General features: G+C 34.0%; 1 protein-coding gene across 1 annotated transcript in view; it reads right to left on the bottom strand.

The window, feature by feature from the left end:
• LOC129945134 (uncharacterized) overlaps positions 1-19,183 on the bottom strand; it is a 43,204-nt gene extending 24,021 nt beyond the window's left edge. The window contains exons 1-3 of the mRNA XM_056054792.1: positions 19,127-19,183; positions 11,544-11,633; positions 11,394-11,399 (exon numbers count right to left, since the gene is read on the bottom strand). Of these exons, the coding sequence (XP_055910767.1) occupies positions 11,394-11,399; positions 11,544-11,633; positions 19,127-19,183 (153 nt within the window). The remainder of the gene's footprint in view (positions 1-11,393; positions 11,400-11,543; positions 11,634-19,126) is intronic.
• Between the last annotated feature and the right edge of the window lie 1,870 nt (positions 19,184-21,053).

Below are 21,053 nucleotides of genomic sequence, written 5' to 3'. Positions count from 1 at the left end.
AACACCGTATTAAATCGTCTAAAATTTTACGCTGTTGGCTTTAAACTAATTTTATTTTTTAAAAAATATTGTTGTTAACATTCAGTAACATTTTAAGAAAAATCAAATTGACAGTTTTATTACACCAAATTGGAAACCTAAACAAAATTAACAAAAGTTGGTAAAAATTGATAATAAATATTGATTGATATCTTTTCAAAACTTTGATATATTGGCTTTAAATTAATTTTATCTTATGAGAAATTATGTTTTGAACATTCGATAAAATTTTGAGAAAAATTGAATTGAAATGAATAATGGACGTGAATAATAGAAACCTTTGACTTCAAATTAATTTCATTCATCCAATTTTAAATTTGTTTATGCAAGACATAAAAACTATGAAGAAATGATACTAAAATTGCTAAAAATTGGTTTACGACTAAAAATCTCGTTAACAAAAATACATTTTAAAATAAAACTATTTCATTATATGCAAAATATTGTTATTAATTTTTAATTTTATAAGAATGATTCAAATAACAGCTTTTCTAACAAAACACGAAAGCCTACAAACCTTTTAAGAAAGACAACTCGACAGACGGGATGGGAAGTTATCAGTGTAGGTCACAGCCCACACTTTTTTTTAATTTGCTATGGTAATAAAATGACCAACTCAATTTTTTGAGTCTTTTCTTCATCTTTCTGCATTATTTTGCGTATAACAAAATTTATTTGAAGTCGATATCTCTACTGGTTCTTGAGCTATGGACGACGAAAAAAACTTCGCGAACGTTCGTACCCACGCACAAACAGACATCTCTTTAAAAATCTTTTATTTCGACTCTAGGGACCTTGAAACGTCGAGAAATGTCAAAATTTTCAAATCGAAAAATCGGACCGATTACAATAGCATCGTATGGGCTATGGGAAGTTAAAAACGTTAAAACACAAATGTTGTCAAACAATAAAATGTAAATATTTTATTAATTTTTTCATTTTCTTTTTTTGGAAATTTGCATATGGATTCATCATAGTGACGCACTTTTTAATACCCTTTTTAAGTGGTTTATTTTTTGATCTAGGGCACGCTGATTCCTAGTGACGCTGATTCCGCCTCGACTACACTGCGCCATGTGCTTCTCGGTCGTCCAGCTCTTCTTCCTTCTTGTGTGAGCGGATTTCACTGCATTGCTTGGCCTGCAATGCAGTTGTTAACTTTTCCAAACGTATGTCCAATCCATTGCCACTTACGCCTTCGTATTACAGAGTCTATAGGTTCCTGGCCTGTCCTTCTTTGAAGGACTTCATTTGATGTACGGTTTGGCCAGAAAATCCTTAGGATGTTACGAAGACATCTATTCACGAAGGTTTGCAGTTTTTTGTAATGGCTGAAGTAACCCATAAAGAAGCACAGATTCGACATTTGTGCTAAACAGTCATAGCTTTGTCCTTAAGCTGAAAAAAGTTATTTCTCCAAATTTTCGACAACATACCGAACTCCGCCGCGTTGCCGATGAGGCAAGATGACGTCTTGTTCGTTCCCGCCTTCGATGGAGACGATACTTTCAAGGTACTGAAACCTCTCCACTTTTTCCCCGGTTGTGAGGAAATATTTATTTGAGAGGGTGGTCGGGTTCCGAGGTTTCAATTTTCAGCCCCACAACTTCTGCTTCTCTATCCACACTTGAGCTTCTCATATGGATGATAAAACTGATATAAATTTACATGCCTTATATTTTAATATTACCAGACAAAAACTAATTAAATCAATTAAAGAAATTTGTTTTGAATATTATTTTTTAATTCAAAAATTTAGCAAAACAAAATAACAATTTATCATTTGAGTTGCAAAAGTATTTTTTGTTTCAATTTATTGACTAAAACTTCTTTCAAACCACGAACAAGATCAGAAATATTTTATCTATTCTATAGTTATGTGTGTATCCTAATCTTTGAAATTTTAAATATTAAGTTTTCAAAAGAATTTATACGTTTTTGTGTCACTAGGGCGAGAAATATGAACTCTAAATATTAAACTCTATGTTTTTAGAAATCCTTCTCTTTTACCTTGCAGGAAACTGTATTCTTTAGTTCACGAATGAAATGAGGATGATTTGACAGTAACATCATGTTTCGAAACGAAAGTGCACCTAGTAGTTTCTCTTTACCTATTTACCAAAATGTATGCAATTACATATTTTGAAACAACAAAACATGCAATTAGTCAAATGCATTTATTTGCACTTCTCTGACCCTCCTATAAAGTTTAAAAAATTCAAAGTAAAAGTTGTCGAAATAGTTTTGCTGTCTAAACTACACAAGAAATAAATCATTTTAATTATACAAACAAGTCAAAAAAGAGAAGATTAATCGTCACTTCCTCTGAAATTAAAAAAATAAAAATAAAACAAAAATACACAACATCAGGTAAACGGACCGACCCGAACATAAAACAAATAATTGCAACCAAGTTGCTGCATAATTGCTTACAACAAGATCATTGCACTGCAATTTAAAAGATCTAATATATAAAAGTTTATTGTTGCAAATTAAGACAAGGTTTTGCAGAGCACAGTTAAGTCAACCCATTGACCCGAACAACCCGATGAGGTTTGCCTCCTGATAAAAAGTATCAAAACTTAGTAAGGCTACATATTTGAGGCCATCCATTTCATAAAAGACAATCAAGCAATTTTACCAGATGAATGGTTGAGACGAAATGAACAATGGCTCCATATAGCTTCCTATTCCACCATGGTTATGGTATTGGCTGATGTCGTCTTAACTCAACAATAGATGAAATTCGAGTCCAGGCTACAATGGAGGTATATTCGACTCTGAGACATCGCAACTTCGCATCGTCGTCGTTGTCGGTAGCTATTGTCAATCCATTGAAAGAGTTGTCGGCCAAACAAAATATATTCAGGCATTAGCTCCCTGAGTCTGAGCCACCAATCAAGCCACCGAGAGCTCAGAAAACCACGTCGAGCGACAACGACTAAGACGACGACGACGACAACTACGACGGATGCGCGACATTATCAACGACTACAACATGAAGTAAACACGATTTAATGCCATTTTGTCAGGTAAATCGGCCAAGATAACCGCCATACAGCCAGCCAACAGCTTAGCCACTCTAGACTCTGCTGATGGCAACGAATGTATATTATACAAGGCACAACCAAAACGACCTACCTCAGTGTTTTTGAAAATTTGTACCCTTCCTCTGGCTTTATAATGTTGTGTCAAGAAGCCAGATGCCAGGTAAAAACGGTCAAAGGTGGTCGTTTCCGTTTATTTGATCGTATTTCAGTGATATGTTTGTTGTTTTTGTCCATATAAATAAAAAGGACGATAATTGCTCCTAATTTGAGATTTGATCTATCTTTGTTTAAATTTATGTGATTGTTTGTCAATCTTTATAAAAGTTGGAAGGTTTTTGGGTTCTCTTAGTACGAAAGTATAAAAAAAATTAAATGTTTTATGAAGTTTGAAACTTTATTTCCGGACAGTTAGGTGATAACAATATTTATTTATATTGTCTCAAGTCCAAGTTATTCATCCTTATTGTAGAATTCGGCGAATGCTTAAGTGGCAGTTTCAATTATTAACTTCCCACAGGAAGTTATTGTATTTCTGCTGTTGCACTCCAAAGGGCCAAATTGATTAATAAACCGACGAATTTTTTAATCAGGGAAACACTAAATCATTATTTGCGGTTTTTATTTCAAATATTTCGCTATCGCAATCTGGAAAGAATGGAACGAACATTTGGGACGGAATTAGAACGCAACAGAGATGTTAGTGGGTAAATGCAATCAGATATGTGCAAGTTATATTTTAAAATTTGGTTTTTATTATAAACCAAATACAAATGTCTTTTGCGATTTATTTTGGGGAGTAGTTTTCGTTTGTGGTGTAAAATACTACTATAGTAGCAAGAGGTTTATCAAAATGTAAAGACTCAAAATCATTTAGGACTTAAGTGAGATTGTTAGGTGGCGTTGAAAATCAGCAACTACAATAAATGTAGAGTTACTAGCAAACCATTTCAAGGAATTTCTTAACGCGTCAACGAACTCACAACTATTTCAATATGCTTCACCCTCAACCAATATTTCAGAGCTAGACGACTCTATTACAATAAATGAATTGCAAGCAACCCTTAAAAACATGAAAAACAACAAGGCAGCCGGGCTAGATGAATTTTATAAAAACTCATCCCCGTCTTTCCTAAATCTTCTTCTTGATTTTTTTAATAAGCTTCTTGAAAAAGAAGAAATAAATCAGTCATTTTTAATGTCACAAATTTGTCTAATTTTTAAAAAAGAAGATCCTAGCTCACTAGCAAACTATAGGGGCATTTCGATTCTTCCTTGTTTGAGAAAAAGATTTACCCAAATTCTATACTGCAGGCTTATGAGGTAAGTAGAAGAAAACAAGATGGTTAGCACTTTCCAAGCTGATTTTCGCTCTAGTTTTTCAACTGTGGATCAAATCTTCGCACTTTCCAATGTAGCAAAACGTTTCATCGAAACAAACAAAAATTTTAAGTCTTTTTCATTGATTTTAGGACAGCATTTGATACTATCAACCGGAATTCACTAATTTATAAATAATCAAATTTAGGTATATCAACGAAATTTTTAAGACTCTATAAACTTCTTCTCACCAATACTTGCGCTACTGCGTCAAATGGGAGTTTCATATCCAGCTTCTTTAACACTGATTGCGGTGTGCCACAAGTTTTCCCCTTAAGCCCGATTATGTTCGCCCTTTTCATGGACGATGTCTCCCGTGATTTTCTTGGGGATGTTAGGTTTGGAAATCTACTTATTAAGGTACTACTTTATGCGGACGACCTTGTTGTTTTGTCGGACAACCCCACCACATTACAGTTACAAATTAATAGACTTAAAAACTTTTGTGATAAATGGGACCTGAATATAAACACCTCAAAATCAAAAGTTATGATTTTTGAAAGAACCCGTCGAAGGAGAAACCCGCTTAAAGCATGTTCATTGGATCCTGAACCTATAGAGGTGGTTAACGAATTTAAGTATTTAGGTGTTCTATTTCGTAGCAATCTAGATTTCCGGTCCCATGTTAAGGAAAAATGCTTATCGGCAAAAACTGCAATTAACCTTATATGGACAAAATCTTCTGCAATAAGTACATACGCATCTCAGCTAAATTTAGAGTTTTTGAAGCTACTATAAACTCATGCTTATGCTATGCCAGTCAAGTTTTTGGTTACCAAGATCTCGATGAATTTGAGACAGTGCAACGATTCTTTTTTAAAGGAATATTTAAACTTCCAAACTATACATTTTATTGATCATTTATTAGGTTACCGAAACAGATTTTTAGGGTAATTTTAAATTTTTAAATATATGTGTGTCGAAAAAAGTCGTAACCAAAAAATTGCACCCGATAGCATTATTCTGAACGATTTTCAATGTGTCAAGGTAATATTAGGATACATGTTTTAGGATATAGGTTTCGTTTTAAAAAATCATTAAAGTTGCGAAATTGCAAGAATAAAACCAAAATATTTTTGAAAGAAGTCGAAAATTAACAATAGCTGTCGAAAGTGTAATCGGTTTTGAGAAAACTGAGACATAATTAGGTTACTATTTTTGGTTAAAAAACGTGTTAAATATTTTGCTCAAAAACGTCTTAGTTATATATTGGTTTGGTTATACATATATTCACTCGACGCAGGATGTGATAATATGGCTCCCTGAAATTACGCCATAGGAAATCACGCCAAAATAAATAAAATGGAAAAAACGCCAAAAATTCTCCATACAATTTTTTGGCTTTTTTTCCTAGGAAAAAGAACCTTAAGAGTTTGGTGTTAATTCCGGATTTTTTGGCTATTTTTTCCGAAAATTTCTTGGCGTTTTTTCCTTTTAGAATAATGAAAAAAGGCCAAACAATTTTTGTTTGGAAAAAACGCCAAAAATTTGCTTTTGGACTTTTTTTCCAAACAAAAAAGGAAAAAACGCCCAAAAATAAACTTTTTTAGTTTTTTTCCAAATCTTAAAGCAAAAAACGCCACAAAACAAACTTTTTGGCTTTTTTTCCTTATCGAATAATGAAAAAAAGCCAGAAAATTAACTGTTCGTTCTTCCAAATCAAAAACAAAAAAGTACATGTTTGTCGAATGTATTCATATGGTATACAGAATTATATAACGGCAAATAACAGTATTTTACATGTTTTTCAAGAATTTTAAAGAGCATATTTTAGGTTAAATTTTTTAACGTGATCAGTAGTGATTGATAGTTTGTTGTTTCCCTACCGTGAGTAGAAGAACATTTTGATTAAGCGATGGACAAAATGGAAAGTTTTGATTATGAAATTATAAGTGGTAAACAAAAAAATAGCAAACTTTTGTACGTAACAGAACAAAAACAAATATACAAAAAAATGTGTGTATAAAAAAGATGTTCTTTACATTTGTTATATTAACAATTGTAGTGCTAAAATGAAAGTAAAAAGTGATGGATTGTGTGTAAAAGCAAAGAACTTCGTTGACCAATGTCCGTGTTGTCGGGAAAATGTCGCAGATGTCCTTCAGGTTTACATTTAATACCTATACAAAACAAAGTTATAAGAAAATGTGTTCTACAAAACAAATGCACAAGTACCTATGATATAATCAACGGCGGGGGGGCAGCGCGTACGCGTCACGTTCGCACGCGCTACCGTTCGCCGTTGCGGTGCACCGCGCGCGGCGCCGCGTCACGCGGGTTGCACCGCGCCGCTCCATGTTACGTCGTACGTTCAGATTCTTTTATAGACTTTTTGGGCTTTAATTCCAAATTAATTTTGGAAATTAAGCCAGAAAAAGGTCTGTTCATTTTTTAAAGGCTTGATTTCCAAAACTAATTTGGAAATTACACCAAAAAGTTCTTATTTTTTTGGCGTTTTTTCCATTTTAGTATTTTGGCTCATTTTCCAAAAGTTTGGCGTAATTTCCACACTTTTTGGCGTATTTTCCTTTTTGTTTTTGGGCGTTTTTTCCTAATTTTTTACGCCGAAATTGTTTGGGCTTTTTTTCCAAAACAGTTTTTGGCGTAATTTCCTATGGCGTAATTTCAGGGAGCCGATAATATCCAACCTATGGCTTTAATAATACGAAACTGAAAAAGGATATAATGGATTTCAGACAAGTAACTGTCACTGTTCTTATTTATTTGTTGTTTTCTAAGATTTGCCTACACTTGACTCTAAATAATAAATAAAACCCCATTGCTTAAGAAATCTTAAAATTAGTTTTTTTTTCGGAACCTATGCGATAATTCCGTTAAAAGAAAGATATCTTACAGTTGCAGGCGTATAAATTGCTTTGTTTAGTTCTGAAGGTACAGTGATGAATTTTAAAGAACTCGGAAAAACGATTGAATGACGACATTTCTTTCGAAAATCACAAAGGTCATTATGCTCATAAAAGCATTACATGCTCTTCAATGCAAAACACACCCATGGGGGTTCAAGACTTATATCAACTAAAGGCAAAAGACTTTTCCAAGCAGGCCGTAAATACAATTGCGAATTCTATTCCTCCAGTTCGCCAACTTACTGGCCTTCCAAAACTAACAAAATACCAGACGTTATTGACTTTTTCGTAGCTAAAGGAATCAAACAAAATCACATTAGTGTCGAAGGTAAGTATGACCTGTCATCAGGTCATAATCCAGTGATTCTATCACTAAGTGAATCGGAAGTACTAGAAAAAAGTAATTCAAAGCTTGTAAATAAGAAAACAAACTGGAATGATTTGAAAAAAAAGGCTTTTAAGTTTTATAAATTTAAGATCTCCCATGAATACAATCTGAATACTAAATACAATCGAGCAAATTAACAATGAAGTGGAACAATTTATTGCTGATGTGCAACAGGCCGCTGAAGAAAGTACTTCAAAATTTTCTAATAGAAGACAAAATGAAATAAAATATTCTTTAAAGATAAGAGAGTTAATACATAGAAAAGAAGAGCTCGAAGAAAATGGAAAAATACTAGATTTCCAGATGATAAAACAACGTTTAACCGTATAAGCAACAATCTTAAAAAACAAATTTACAAATTCAAAAATGATTCACTCAGTACATTCCTAAGGAATTTAACGACTGATGATTCATTCGATTTTTCGCTATGGAAAGCAGCCAAGCACCTGAAAAAACCGCAATTACAAAATTCGCCCTTGAAATTTTAAAATAGGAAATGGATCGGTAACTAGAAAGAAAAAGCTAAACTTTTCGCTAAACGTCTTGTGAATGTTTTTAAGCCATACTCATCAAACGCGGTTGAAATAGCTTACAGTTTGTTGATAAGATAGATGAAAGTGAAATATCAATTGTAAGACTTAAAGAAATAAAAAGTATGTGTTTACATCAACTACCAAATAAAAAATCACCAGGTTACGATCTAATTACTGCTCAGGTTATGAAAGAAATGCCATTGAAAGCCTTCATAAAACTACAATATATAACAAATGCATGCAACGGTATGTCCCGCACCATTGGAAAATTGCTGAAGTAATTATCATACCAAAGCAAAGTAAACCACCTACAGAAGTGACTGCTTACAGACCAACATCGCTTATACCAATTATGGCAAAAGTTTTTGAAAAACTGCTTCTGAAGAGACTTAGCAAAATCATAGAAGAAAGCCATCAGCCATGTAATAGAAGAAGCATTAGAAGAAAAACAAGTATGTTCAGCTGTTTTCTTAGATGTTGCTCAAGTTTTTTACAAGGTTTGGCATGAGGGACTTGAGTACAAACTGCAAAGGGATCTTCCCAGGCAGTACTTTGAAATATTAAAATCATACATCTCAGACCGATTGTTTAGAGTAAGATACGATCAAGGATACTCGTAATTGAAGATTATAGAAGTCGGTGTACCACAAGGAAGTGTCCTAGGTCCTACCCTGTATTTACTATACACAAGGGATATTCTAAAAATGCCATCGACACAGTGAGAGCTTGGACCGAAAAATGGCGTACCAAACTCAATGAAACAAAATCTTAACATATAAACTTTACAAATAAAAAGATAAACAATATTCCAATAATCATTAATAATCAAGCTGTACCTTACGCCAATACGGCTTAAGTGGAAAGAGCACATCAAAAAGGAAAGAGAAGAACTAAACTTGAAATATAGAAAAATGTACTAGTTGCTTGGTAACAACTCTGATTTATCAATCTAAAACAAAATAATGCTGTATAATCAAGTACTAAAGCCTGTTCGGACCTATAGAATCTAATTATGGGGCTGTACAAAGAAAACAAATACCGAAATCATCCAAAAATTCCGAAACACAGTCCTTCGTGGAATAGTTAATGCACCTTGGAAATACCGATCTACAAATAGAAATGGTTACAGAAGTTGTTAAAAAATACGATGTATCGCACAACCAGAGACTGCAAAGTCATACTAATTGTGAAATAGAGTCCGTCTTGAATATTAGAAACCATGTTCGGAGATTAAGAATGAGCTTCTGGTCTAAAAAAAAACATGGGAAAGTATTAAAAGTTTAAACTTCCCCAAAGTGATTGTACAAAATTAAGAAAGAAAAATCGGAAGTCGATCCTTGATTTAAGTGGTTAAGAGTCCCACACTACTTGGTGTCGAATACTGCTAAGTGTCTTTTGAAGATTTTCTCCTGTCAAAAAAAAAAAAGAAATAGCTTGTGGAGCAGGGTTAAATCACTGTCTTGCTTTTATATATATGTTTTTAAATCTATTTAATCTTAATCGTACCCACTTACTTTAATATTAATGTCCAACTTTAATCAACGATTATTATCCAAATGAATCAAGGCAAAATTATCCTGAACAAACACTTGTATCCCAAAAATAGCGTAGGACCTTATACTCCATACACCTCGATCAACATCATGTAGCACTCATCCCTTCTTTTTGTCTAAAGCCTATAACTATAAACCCCAGATAACCAGCGGCGTCGTAGCGGCGACGTTTTATATACATTTCACAGGAAAACCAGTAGCAGTTGAATATGACAGATGAAAAATTACAACTCATAATTTAATTCATAAAAAAAGGAGAACAAGTCCACAGAACTACCATCACACAAAAAAACGTCGCCTCTGGGACTCTTTTTTCACGGGAGATCATTTCCGAGGAATAAAACGAGAACCTGAACTAAGAATGAGAAAAAGTCAAAAGGCTGCAAAGCGGTGAGGTTATAGGCTGGCGGTGGTGGTCGTGGAGTGGCGGAGGTATGTTGACCAAGGCAACATAACCAGTGGCACCGTATTACGAACAATACCCTGCTCATCATAAGTATTCACCTCTTTTGGAGACACACACTGCGTTCGGTTCCCGTAAAAGTTTCAAATTCACATCACATTACAATCACACCACCAGTGCGGCTGCCGTTCTCTGAGCTCTGTGCCTATATCAGAGGATCTCTTAAGGTCGGCTTTTAGTAGAAGATGTCTGCTTTGTTTGTATTTGCTTTTTGATATCCAAGTCAAAATGTGTATTATTCAAGACGACCGACCGACCCTTTGCTGCCTGCTCCTGATGACCATTCAAGAAATTAATGTCATTAATAAGAGCTCGGGATTTTTGTGTGGTTTTGGGATGTTTCATATACGAATGTCATTTCAGCGGATCAGGTCTATGGACATTATTAATAAGGGTAATCCACAAAAAAGAGGAAAGTGCCATACACCGCACCGCCTGCGACGTGACAGTCAAAGTCACCTAGAAAGAAGTGACCAAGAAGAACTCTCTTTGACAACATCAAGACAAAGGAAACCAATAACAAAAAATATCAGGTACTGGCCCTAGGCCTTGGGACCTGCGATCGAGACTGAGAATCAGGATAAAGGTGAGGAACAACCACCGAACATTATTCCCATATCTCTGATCGTAGAATTAGATTTGGGATCATCCTCTGCTCAGTGCTCTGTTGGATTCCCCATCTTTATACGACGACCGACGACGTTACGATGGCACGCATTGTTGACAAATGCATTTCTATTAATTTAACTAATTTACAAAAATTTAAATATTTTATAGCAGCGTGGTGAGTGTGTGACAGCTGACAGGTATAAATGAGAATTTATTTGACAAAAGATGTTTGATCGTTAATGGCTGATTTGGATTTTTCTAACTTATTTGAGCTGATCTAACCCAGAACTCATGTGATAGCCTTTTAAATTTGTTTAACCGTCTCGTCGTACATTGACATATTTAGTGAATAAATCACTTTGTCCCGACGAAGTTTCATATTTTTGACTTGAAAAACTTAAGTACAATTTTATTGTCCTTATGGCACACGATTTTGGTTTTTAAATTAAAGTTTGAATAATAAAAAGAAAAACAAATTAAGTTATTAAAAAGTTTAAGATAGCAATAAACTCACCCCATTCTGTTAGATTTTCCAGATAACAAGAGTTTAAAGGAGAAAAAGGTTATTTCCAAAGGTAACATCGAAAAGTATGTAAAGAAAAATCATAAGAACGTCATTAAAAAACTATACCACTATAAAAGAAATTACATTCTTATAACTTACAGTTCTGGCATTTACGTCTGCTTTGTATGTGCCGGCAATGAGTTTAACAACATCTTCGTTACCATGTTTGGCAGCCCAGTGCAAGGCAGTCTGAAAAAAGATACATTTTTTAGAATAATTCGGAACTGATATTAAAATAGTACTTAAAACAATGTTCAAGATTTGAAAGCCGCCAAAGGTGACTTTTTCCGTGAATGTTTTACATTGCAATAAATAATTAAGGATGAATACTGAGGACTTTAGATAGATAAACCATATTGACTTATTTTTTGTTTGTAATTGAAAAACGGATTTTTTCAAAATTTTTGTTTGTGTTTTTAAAAAAAATGTTGTTCTAGGATTTTATTTAGTCATATTAGTATGGATGATAATACTGTATCACAAAAATCTGGATTTCAAAATTCTGTATATCAAAATTCTATATTTCAAAATGCAGTTACCAAGGCTGAAAAATAAAATCGTTTTGATAATGTAAAAAAAATTATTTTTAGCATATTAACAGCATTTTGAAATAAATTTAGGTATGCAGATAATAATTCAGAGAGATCCAGAAACGACTTTATAAAAAATTCGTGAGTGTTTTTTTTACTATAGTAATGTAAAAAAAAGAGTGAACATTTTGGTTCACTCCAAATATCTCACAAACCAATACTGCTATAGCGACTTCAAATTAATTTTATGTTATAAACGGTGATTTTTTAAGAGCTTGAGAACTTTAAAAAAAAAAAAAAAAACGCATAAAATTTGCAAAATCTCATCGATTCTTTATTTGAAACGTTAGATTGGTCCATGAAATTTACTTTTTGAAGATAATTTCATTTAAATGTTGACCGCGGCTGCGTCTTAGGTGGTCCATTCGGAAAGTCCAATTTTGGGTAACTTTTTCGAGCATTTCGGCCGGAATAGCCCGAATTTCTTCGGAAATGTTGTCTTCCAAAGCTGGAATAGTTGCTGGCTTATTTGTGTAGACTTTAGACTTGACGTAGCCCCACAAAAAATAGTCTAAAGGCGTCAAATCGCATGATCTTGGTGGCCAACTTACCGTTCCATTCCTTGAGATGAATTGTTCTCCGAAATTTTCCCTCAAAATGGCCATAGAATCGCGAGCTGTGTGGCATGTAGCGCCATCTTGTTGAAACCACATGTCAACCAAGTTCAGTTCTTCCATTTTTGGCAACAAAAAGTTTGTTAGCATTGAACGATAGCGATCGCCATTCACCGTAACGTTGCGTCCAACAGCATCTTTGAAAAAATACGGTCCAATGATTCCACCAGCGTACAAACCACACCAAACAGTGCATTTTTCGGGATGCATGGGCAGTTCTTGAACGGCTTCTGGTTGCTCTTCACTCCAAATGCGGCAATTTTGCTTATTTACGTAGCCATTCAACCAGAAATGAGCCTCATCGCTGAAATAAATTTGTCCATAAAAAAGCGGATTTTCTGTCAACTTTTCTAGGGCCCATTCACTGAAAATTCGACGTTGTGGCAGATCGTTCGGCTTCAGTTCTTGCACGAGCTGTATTTTATACGGTTTCACACCAAGATCTTTACGTAAAATCTTCCATGTGGTCGAATAACACAAACCCAATTGCTGCGAAAGGCGACGAATCGACATTTCACGGTCTTCAGCAACACTCTCAGAAACAGACCCAATATTCTCTTCTGTACACTTCTGCACTGTACGCATTCGTGTGGTTGGTTTAATGTCCAATAAAGTAAACTGAGTGCGAAACTTGGTCACAATCGCATTAATTGTTTGCTCACTTGGTCAATAAATCGGACGTAAAGCGCGAAACACATTTCGAACCGAACACTGATTTTGGTAATAAAATTCAATGATTTGCAAGCGTTGCTCGTTAGTAAGTCTATTCACGATGAAATGTCAAAGCATACTAAGCATCTTTCTCTTTGACACCATGTCTGAAATCCCGCGTGATCTGTCAAATACTATTGCATGGAAATCCTAACCTCAAAAAAATCACCCTATATAATGTGACGTTTATTGCTTAAATTTCGAAAAATTAACGGATTTTAATAAATACAAAACAATTGTCAAATCGAATATTTTACGAACAAAAAATAATTTCGTGTAACAAAGAACAACGTTTTTGAGGTCTGGTAAAATTTTTAGAAAAATCGAATTGACAATAAACCAACATTAGGTACTAAAACTTGATACAAATAGATTTTCGAACCAAGTATCCTTTTAAATATTAAGAATATCGGCTTAGAAAAAATAGGCTGATAACTTCCTATCCCGTCTGTCGATTTGTCTTGCTTAAAAGTTTTGTTGGTTTTTGTGTTTTGTTAAAAAAGTCGTCAGTTGAATTATTCTTAAAAATTTAAAAATTACCGACAATGTTTTGCATATTATGGAAAAGTTTAATTTCAAAATCTATTTTTGTTAACAAGATTTTTATTTGAAAACCAAATTCAACAATTTTTATAGCACTTCTTAAAAGTTTTTGATTCTTATATAAAAAATACAAATTGGATGAATGAAATTAATTTGAAGTCAATATCTTCTATTGTTCACGAGATCTCCAGAACCGAACATCAATATTTACCAACTTTGCGTACTATTTTTGTATGATGAAAAAAACGGACTGTTGGATTTTTATAAAAAAAAACTAGTTGATATCGAAAACAATATTTTCTGTGAAATAAAAAAGTTTAAGACAGTATCTTTACTTTTTATCAAGTTTTAGTATTGTTTTTTTTGAAGGTTTTTATTTTTTGTAAAAAAAAAACTGTCAATTCGATTTTTCTCAAAATATTATTGAATGTTGACAACAATATTTTTTAAAAGATAAAAGTAGTTTAAAGCCAATATCTCAAAGTTCCGAAAAGATATTTGAGTCGAAAATCAATTTTTACTAACTTTTTTTAATTTTTGTTAGGTTTTTATTTAAAAAAAACGTCATTTCGATTTTTTTTTTAAATTCATATGTTGAAAGCAATATTTCTTATAAGTTAAAATTAGTTGGAAGCCATAATCTCAAAGCTTTGAAAAGATATTTGTGTCGAAAATCAATTTTTACCAACTTTTGTTAAATTTTCTTTTAAGTTTTAACTTTAAAAAAAAAAACTGTCAATTTGTTTTTTTTTTTCAAAACGTTACCAGATGTTTAAAACGTTATTTATTGTTTTGGAGATGAAACCATTTTTTATTCCTAAAATTTTCGAGGTGATCATTTTTTTTTTATTTATTAAAAATATATTGGTTTGGTACCACGTTACAATACATAGTATAAACTTTAATTCAAGTCTCTAGCGTCATTGGTTCGTGAGATATTTAGGGTTATCTAGGTTCCTATGCAAATAATTACAGACATTCTTATTTGAGTCTGTTTTGAAGTATCTACTTAAATAAAAAATGAAAAATAAAAAAAGCCCCAATATTCCATAACTTCTACAGTTTGCCTTTTTCCGGCTTAACTAAACTAAAAGTCTATATATTCTCCGAAGCTTTTCCACTTCTCTGCTATCTTCGGTTTTTTAGTTAAAAACAAATTAATTATTTTGAACTATCAGTTAAAGTACCTAATTCTTAATTGTTTTCTTTTTTCATAGTAAAATATATTTATTGTTAACTATTCTTTTTCTTCTTAAATTTACTTTGCCACTTTGACAAAACAACATTTAAAAAGTTGATTACATTTTCGTAATATTATTTATATATGTTTCTTATTTTATATTCCATAATTGTATAAGCCATGCTTGAAAGTTTTTTTTCTATTGTAACAGACATCTTTCTTAAAATCTTTTATTTCGACGTCGAGAAATGTCAAAATTTTTAATTTGACAAATTGGACCCATTATAATAACTTCCTATGGAAAGTAAATATTGATTTAAACAGTCAGTAAAATTTGTATACAAAATTTTTATTTAAATTTGTTTGTTTTTGGTGACAGTTCCAAATTTGTAGAACTGTCACAATGTCGTATACTGATATTTTATCTCATATAAATATAAAACACATGATCAAAAGCACTGCATATGTTTTGACTTAATTCTTAACACTGATATTAAAGTTTGAATTCAAATATTCAAGCTGTCTGCAAAACTAATTGTTGATTATGAAGAAACTTTAAAAAGTAAGTTCCGTCATACCAGTCGGCCTTTGCCTTTAATCATGTTTTCATAATTATATTTAGACCAAGAGCTCAAGTAAATTAATTAAAGACATTCTTAGGTGACGCTGTTGTCCAAAAAAATATGGTCTAACTATACTTAATTTTGACGACTCTCTACACATAAAAGCATTCCAAAATTTCAACTGTTTTCTAAATATGTCATATTTAATGGCTAAAATAATATAGTTAGAGGATCTTTGGTGCATTTCAATCAGAAATGTTAGAAATTGTGTTTTGTAGCTTTTTAAAAAATAATAAAGCAACATTTTAAACAACCTATTTACCAGATAGCAATTTACTCAATACCTAAGGAAATACATAATTTTAAACTTAAAAAACATGTCTAAAAAGTGACAATTCGTGAAACTAAACAAAGCAAATATGCTCAAACTGACGCGACGCATTAATTGGAATTTCCAACTGTATATTGGACCATTCTATCCACTGTTCTTATACAATTAATTGTGCAGCTATTCCGTGATCTTAATAGTAAGTTAGATCTTACATTCGTTTAAAAATATGTAAATTATCTTTTAGGCTTAGTAAATTTCTAAAAAATAACTTTAACATTTTAAGCCAATATTTTCTGTCCTTCTATGAACTTCTATATATTTGAAAAATACTATAAAATTTAGATGCAAAATCCCAGAAAATGAGAAAGTTTGGCAAAAAATGTGATCTTATTGAATGTGTGAAGATTTTTCTGGCTTTTTTTAACGTATTTTTTCGGACTCAGTGTTCGAGGGTCTATTATTACTATCGTTATCAGTCTGCCTACTAGTAGCAACCTTTTTAAAATATTTTATTCCCAAAGGAGGCAAATCAATTTAAAAATTGTAAAGAGATAAATATATGTTTCTTTTTTTCTTTCATTTAGTACATAATTTCTCTAAAAATATATAAAAATTAAATAAAAAGAAATTAAAGTAAGCAAATAAGTTGGGAAGAAACCTAAATGCGACACCTACAAAATACAAGTTGCAGAATCTCTTTTCACTTGAAAAGTTTTAGAAATTTAAAGGCAACTTAATATCAAGTTGGCGATCTTTGAGTCAAGGTTTCTTCTCAAGAACCTACATGTTTGGGTTTATAATTTAAAGCATTACTAACGTTTTTTTTTCAAATTTTAAATTCTTTGTATTCAAAATTTAAGTTCCTTTTGACAGAAAACCACTTTTTGGTGAATATTGTTAAATCATTAACAAATATTTATATGAAATCTTTACTTGCACAATTTAACTGTTTAAGTTTTTCGGGTCATAAGTTGATGAGTTTGTCCTGAGCGATTGGAATAGGGCTGGATTTTCGATTCATTTTATGTTCATGGTACAGTCCTCACTTAAAAGTAGTTCTACTAGAAGCAAAGTTTAAAGCAGTAAAATATACAAATTCTATTTTTAAACATACAAAATAAATAATGAAAAATATTAGGGGGTCATATTTATTAATCCAATACGTTTTGAATTGAAGGGAATAAAAAAAATTAATTTCCCAGGGGAAGGTCAAGATACCTAACGAAAATTATTCTATAGGTTTTATTCTCCACTATAAAATAAGTGATTCGTTTTGGCAGCGACTAGTCTAGCTTCTATCGCTTAGCACAAAGTGTTTGTAAGTAATTCGAAACCTTTATGATACCACCATTACATTTAAGACTTAAACAGGCCTGAGATATATTTTTCCGACTAAACTCAAAATTGACTTTAATGCACGGAATGTATGCATTTTACTCAGGTAAGGAAGAAGTACCAAGCATTTATGAGCAGATAGACATTCATACATGCTTAAATTCGAACATTTTCCATCATTTTTGTGTGCTTAAAGCTGTACAAGATTTTTAACTAAAGATTCTCGACGGTATGAGAAAATGTTTGCATTTCTTTTTTAATGCCAAACGAATTATTAAATATGTCTTAACAAAATTGAACAAAAAGCAAAAACAGGCAGAAAAAAGCAACAGTGGCAAAGAAAGACAAAAAAGGCAATTATGGTATAAAAAGGCAAAAAAGACAAAATAAACTACATATATTTGCAATTACCAGGGCTTGAAACATGTTTGTCGAAAGTCGATTTCATCTTCCGTTTAACCAACAAAAAAGGCAAAGTTATTAAAATCCTATCCCTGATTATAATCAATGGCGATCGATATAGAGTCATAATTACTAATTTTTCGCTAGTCCCGTCAATAAGCCTGAGAAGATTATTCATTCTGTGAACAACATTCGCCACGATATTGAAAATTGGACCTCCACCCACAAGTGGCAGCCATATGCCTCAAATCATATTTAAAATTCAATGCCAGAAGATTATCGTTCGAATAAAGGACATTTAATTTCAATTCAAAAACTTTAAAAACCCCTTTACTTGGAAACCCTAACACCATTAATTTTTTTTTTTTTTATTACAAAATTAATGATAAACTGCTGCAGCGAAACCGATAGTAGACCGAAAAAACTAAGACTAGCATTAATTCCAAGAGAATAAAGAAAATATTTCCAAAACTTAAATATTAAAAAAAAAAAACTAAAAATGAAACACTTTTTGAAATTTGAAATTTTCCATTGTTGGACAATGTTTTTTATATCTCATCATAACCCTCATCTCAAAAGATAAGTCACATAAAGCTTGCATTTTATTTGTTTGGGTTCTATTTTGGTGTAAGTCCAGAATTTGTTATTTTTTTTTTGAAATGAAAACAAAACAAAAATATTCAAATCCATCGGGTGTAATTCTTTTATTTGCGAAAACGCTTGCTTTCTCGCGCAGTCGAAAAATACAACCTCCCCAGAGACAGAGAAATTCATACAACCAAGATACATGTGTTCCCGTTTATGAGGACGCGTGTTTTCCGTACATCGCCGTCGCCGAATCGCTTCGGAACGACAACAAAAGTGCGGAGGACATCCGCGCTCCGCGCAGCACTAAATCAGCACGTTATTTGGTTTCTTGTCACATTTACAATGTCTTTTCGTGTAGGTACATTCTTTTTTTCCGGCCGGCCGGCGCGGCGGTTTAGTGAGCGTTCGTTTGGTTGGTCTGCTTGCCCCGCTCACTTCAATGGATGGACATTTTATCCTCACCCCTCCTCAATTCGATAAATGTATGTACATACTTATATAACCAGCCATGCCCATTACCGCCCCACTAAGTGTTGATGTATGTACGAGTTTCCATTTAGTTAGCCCGGTTGGTTAGTCTTGCTGTTGTTGGTACACCTATCTGAAGACGAGTCCCGCATTTTCCAAATGTTCCCTTTCCCTGGGAAAACAGCAGCAGCAGCAATGTTGTTAGGAGTTTATGTAAACGGAACGCGTCGAGACGACACGGGACGACGCCAAGGGAACTGCTAGCTAGGTTCATTTTGGTAGGAGTAGATATAGGATGCCATTCCCATCACCAGCTCGGCAATGATCCGCGAAAACGAGGCGAGAAATTTGTTTAACCAATTTCTTGGCTTTGTTCTCTGTTATCCATGTGTCGACGGGTTGATCGGCATCCATTATGTTATTGTCTCGTGTGCAGAGGACATGTGAGCCTGAGCGGAGCATGGAGGAGCACTGTTCGGGAACAATGGTGCGAAAAGTCACGGGTGGATCAATTTATTCAAATTACATAAACACAATGTTTATACTTGAAAAGAAAGGCGAGTAAGTTGTTCTGATTCTGATTTGGTGTTCTTAGGACAACAAAAAAAAACTCACATATTTTGAGACGTTAAAGTGACACTTGCATGGGACGTCTTAAGTGGCGTTCAATTGTAGACGTTATTTAGCTCCATTGGTCAGGGTGTAAGTTAGTGCAAAATGGAAAATGTCTTAAATACTCCAGTCTTTAGGTATTGGAAATTTTTTCAACTTTAATGAGTTTTAGTTTTAAAGAACCGAAAGGCTCTATTAAAGCAAACGGGTAACAAAACAAGGTTGCCAGGTTTAAAACTTATAGTAAGGGTAGCCGTTAAATAAGCAAATTGTTATATTTATTGAGACTAAAACACGCCTGCTTTAAAATATTTTCATCGTTTTTTAACAGAGGAGTTTGAAGTCGAGTTTGTTGCCAAGTTTTGAGTTGGCAAAAATAGATCTTTTATAAAGGATCTCCCAAAATTAACCTACGGAAACGAATTAAGGACAACGAACTTCGGATACGAGCGGGCGAAGAATTAGCGGAGGCCCTACACCGCCATAAAGCAGACATCACCGCCATCCAGGAAATACGATAGGATGGCCCGGGCAAAAAGAGGATGAAAAAATGCAGCTCTAACTATGGTGACTGCTACCCCGAAAACCAACCGCGCTTATTTGGATGCGGCTTTATCATTGGAGCCAGACATTCGGCACCATTAGCCTGATGTGCGCGCACGCCCCCACAGAAGAGAAATACTACAACACTAAAGATATGTTCTTTACTGCTATGAGCAGTGTCCTAGCTACGATATTAAAGCAGTCCTGGGCGATTTTAATGCCAAGCTAGGAAGGGAAGACATCTTTGGTGGTACAATCAGGAAGAACAGCCTGCACGACAACGCACTTCCGACAACGGATTCAGGCTCATAAATTTTGCTGCGGGGCGAAACGTCATGGTAGCCAGTACGCGTTTTCAACACCTCACCATCCACAAAGGAACTTGGACTTCTCCAGATCAATCTACCGTCAACCAGATTGACCATATTGTGATCGACGCCAGACACGCTTCCAGCATTATGGATGTACGAACTTTCCGAGCAGCTAACATCGACTCGGACCTCTACCTCGTTGTAGCCAAGGTAGCACATCGGGTTTCCAGACTCAACGCAAAACAGGGAGGTGCTGGGAGAATACACAAAGTCGAACGGCTACAATCGCCAGAGATCCGCCAAATCCTTTTCCGCACGAGTTACAAGTAACCCCTCTCGAAGTTTGCTGCCACCAACACAATATATCGAAAACCAGTGGCAACATTGCCAAGATGCAATCAGAGAAGCCGCCTCTGATGTGCTAGGTTTCAGGCAGCCACCAACAACGAACCCCTGGCTTGATGAGGAATGTCGACAGGCAAATGCAGCCAAACAACAGGCACGCAAGGCGGCGCTGCATAAAAGGACGAGAGCTGCTCATGAGCTCTATGAGCAGAAGGGGCGAGAGGAACGCCGACTTCTCAGAAGAAAAAAGAGAGGGCGCGAGAAGCGTGCGGTCGAAGATGTTGAGAGGTTTAAAAGCAGGAATGAAGTTCGATAGTTTTATGAACAGGTGAAACGAAATTCACAGGTACATAAACCTAGAACTGAAGGCTGCAAAGACGAAAGTGGAAACATCATAGTGGAACCGCAGTCAATGCTGAGGATATGGAAGGACCACTTCTGCAGACTGTATAACTGCGACGACGAACCGAATT

Source organism: Eupeodes corollae, chromosome 2, assembly GCF_945859685.1.
Source record: "Eupeodes corollae chromosome 2, idEupCoro1.1, whole genome shotgun sequence".
NCBI lineage: Eukaryota > Metazoa > Arthropoda > Insecta > Diptera > Syrphidae > Eupeodes > Eupeodes corollae.
This window is presented reverse-complemented; position numbering and strand designations above follow the sequence as displayed.